Source organism: Mesitornis unicolor, unplaced genomic scaffold, assembly GCF_000695765.1.
Source record: "Mesitornis unicolor isolate BGI_N332 unplaced genomic scaffold, ASM69576v1 scaffold45646, whole genome shotgun sequence".
In the NCBI taxonomy this organism is placed as follows: Eukaryota; Metazoa; Chordata; class Aves; order Mesitornithiformes; family Mesitornithidae; genus Mesitornis; species Mesitornis unicolor.
In genome coordinates this window covers 9,091-10,957 of record NW_010191193.1, presented here as the reverse complement: position 1 = coordinate 10,957, position 1,867 = coordinate 9,091, and the positions used below count along the sequence as shown (strand labels likewise).

General features: G+C 36.5%; 1 protein-coding gene across 1 annotated transcript in view; it reads left to right on the top strand.

Annotated features, from left to right (window-relative positions):
- Positions 1–487: 487 nt before the first annotated feature.
- The window catches only part of LOC104542376 (solute carrier family 12 member 2-like), a gene marked incomplete at its 5' end in the record, with an annotated part of 6,139 nt that continues 4,759 nt past the window's right edge, over positions 488–1,867 (top strand). The window contains 3 exons of the mRNA XM_010186659.1: positions 488–610; positions 786–897; positions 1,740–1,826. Of these exons, the coding sequence (XP_010184961.1) occupies positions 488–610; positions 786–897; positions 1,740–1,826 (322 nt within the window). The remainder of the gene's footprint in view (positions 611–785; positions 898–1,739; positions 1,827–1,867) is intronic.

Here is a 1,867-nt window from a genome sequence, read left to right as displayed (position 1 = left end):
CTTGCACATGTACTTGTTGCAAAAGATGGACACAGAACTAGCTTTTATTTTCACCACATGCTTAAATAAAAGTAGATTTAAGAAAGAATAAAAGTGCTTCCGATGTAGTATTTACCTGTAAAGTTTTTAGGGAAGTTTGGTCGCATGCAAGAAGTAGGAACAGTGCATGACCTAATACTCTGAAGTATGTATGCAAGGTTATTTACTTTGTCTGGGCAAATGTCTGTATGAAGATCTTACAGATCCCTTTTTTGGCCAATGTTTGCTAAATTACTTTGAGGATTTAAATCTTTTAACTGCCAAAGTTACAAGTTTGCAGACTCCATAAATGTAGCTCAGTATATATCCACTTATGGGTTGGGGAGTAAGAAACAATTTGTATTTAAACTTAGAGATACCACAAAATGTTAAGAATTTGCATTTGATTAATTTCAGGGTGATTAACCAGAACACTTCAAGAATGAAATTTTGTCATACTTTTTTCCAGATTCAAAGAGCCCATCTTCTCCTTTAAACTTGGCTGACCAAAGACTTCTTGATGCTAGTACTCAGTTTCAGAAGAAACAAGGCAAAAGCAATATTGATGTCTGGTGGCTCTTTGATGATGGAGGTAATGTGCTTTATACTTGAAAAATAAATGTTGGAAAAAAAATTGACATGATTTTGAGTTAATTTCTAATAGTTTCTCTCAGTCAGTTCATATATAGATTACAGATTTGTACTGTTAAACTCTTAACACAATGCTGCATTTTCTGAGTCATTCCCAAATTCTGGTCAAAATGCAGGTTTGACACTGTTGATTCCTTATCTTATTACAACCAAGAAGAAGTGGAAAGACTGTAAGATCAGAGTGTTCATTGGTGGAAAAATAAACAGGATTGATCATGACAGAAGAGCGTAAGTTTACTGTTAAAATTTTCATTTCAAACACTAATAGAGCATGATACATAGTAGATGACGTTTTCTTCTTAGTAGCCTTCTTTCAGTTGTTCTTTGTTTGAGGTGTAATCATACTCTGTTCACTTTCTTCAAAAAAGTTCCATTTCCCCCAGATCATTTAGGATGAGATATCTCAAGTTATGTTTCTGCATCATTGTCTGACATTAACATTTTCTTTTTCAAATATTTTCCAAGGCTTTTTTTAAGGGAGATCTCTTATTTTAGAATGGTTTGGGTTGTTCATTTTATTTGGTTTTTTTGTTTGTTTTTTATTTCTTTCAAAAACATCTTGTTCTTGTTTTGGTTTGCTTTTGTTTTTTCCCCAGCTTGGAGAAGAGAAGGCTCCAGGGAGACTTTATTGCAGCCTTCAGTTCCTGAAGGGATCCTACAGGAAAGCTGGGGAGGGACTTTTTACCAAGGCAGATAGTGACAATACAAGGGGGAATGGTTTTAAACTGGAAGAGGGTAGATTTAGACTAGATATTAGGAAGAAATTCTTTACTGTGAGGGTGGTGAGACACAGGCACAGGTTGCCCAGGGAAGCTGTGGATGCCCCCTCTCTGGAAGTGTTCAAGGCCAGGTTGGACAGGACTTTGGGCAACCTGGTCTGGTGGGAGGTGTCCCTGCCCGTGGCAGGAGGGTTGGACTGGATGATCTTTAAGATCCCTTCCAACCCAAACCATTCTGTGATTTTGTGATTTTATAGCCATGTGCCAGGTCAATTTGATTTTTTTTTTTCTCCCCTATCACATTTAAGTCATTGTTTGTTTTTTTTTCCTTGGCTTGATTTTCTGATACAGGATGGCTACTTTGCTCAGCAAATTTCGGATAGACTTCTCGGACATTATGGTTCTTGGTGATATTAATACTAAGCCAAAGAAAGAAAAGTAAGTCTCAAAAAACCCAACTTGTTCATGAGTTGAATTCT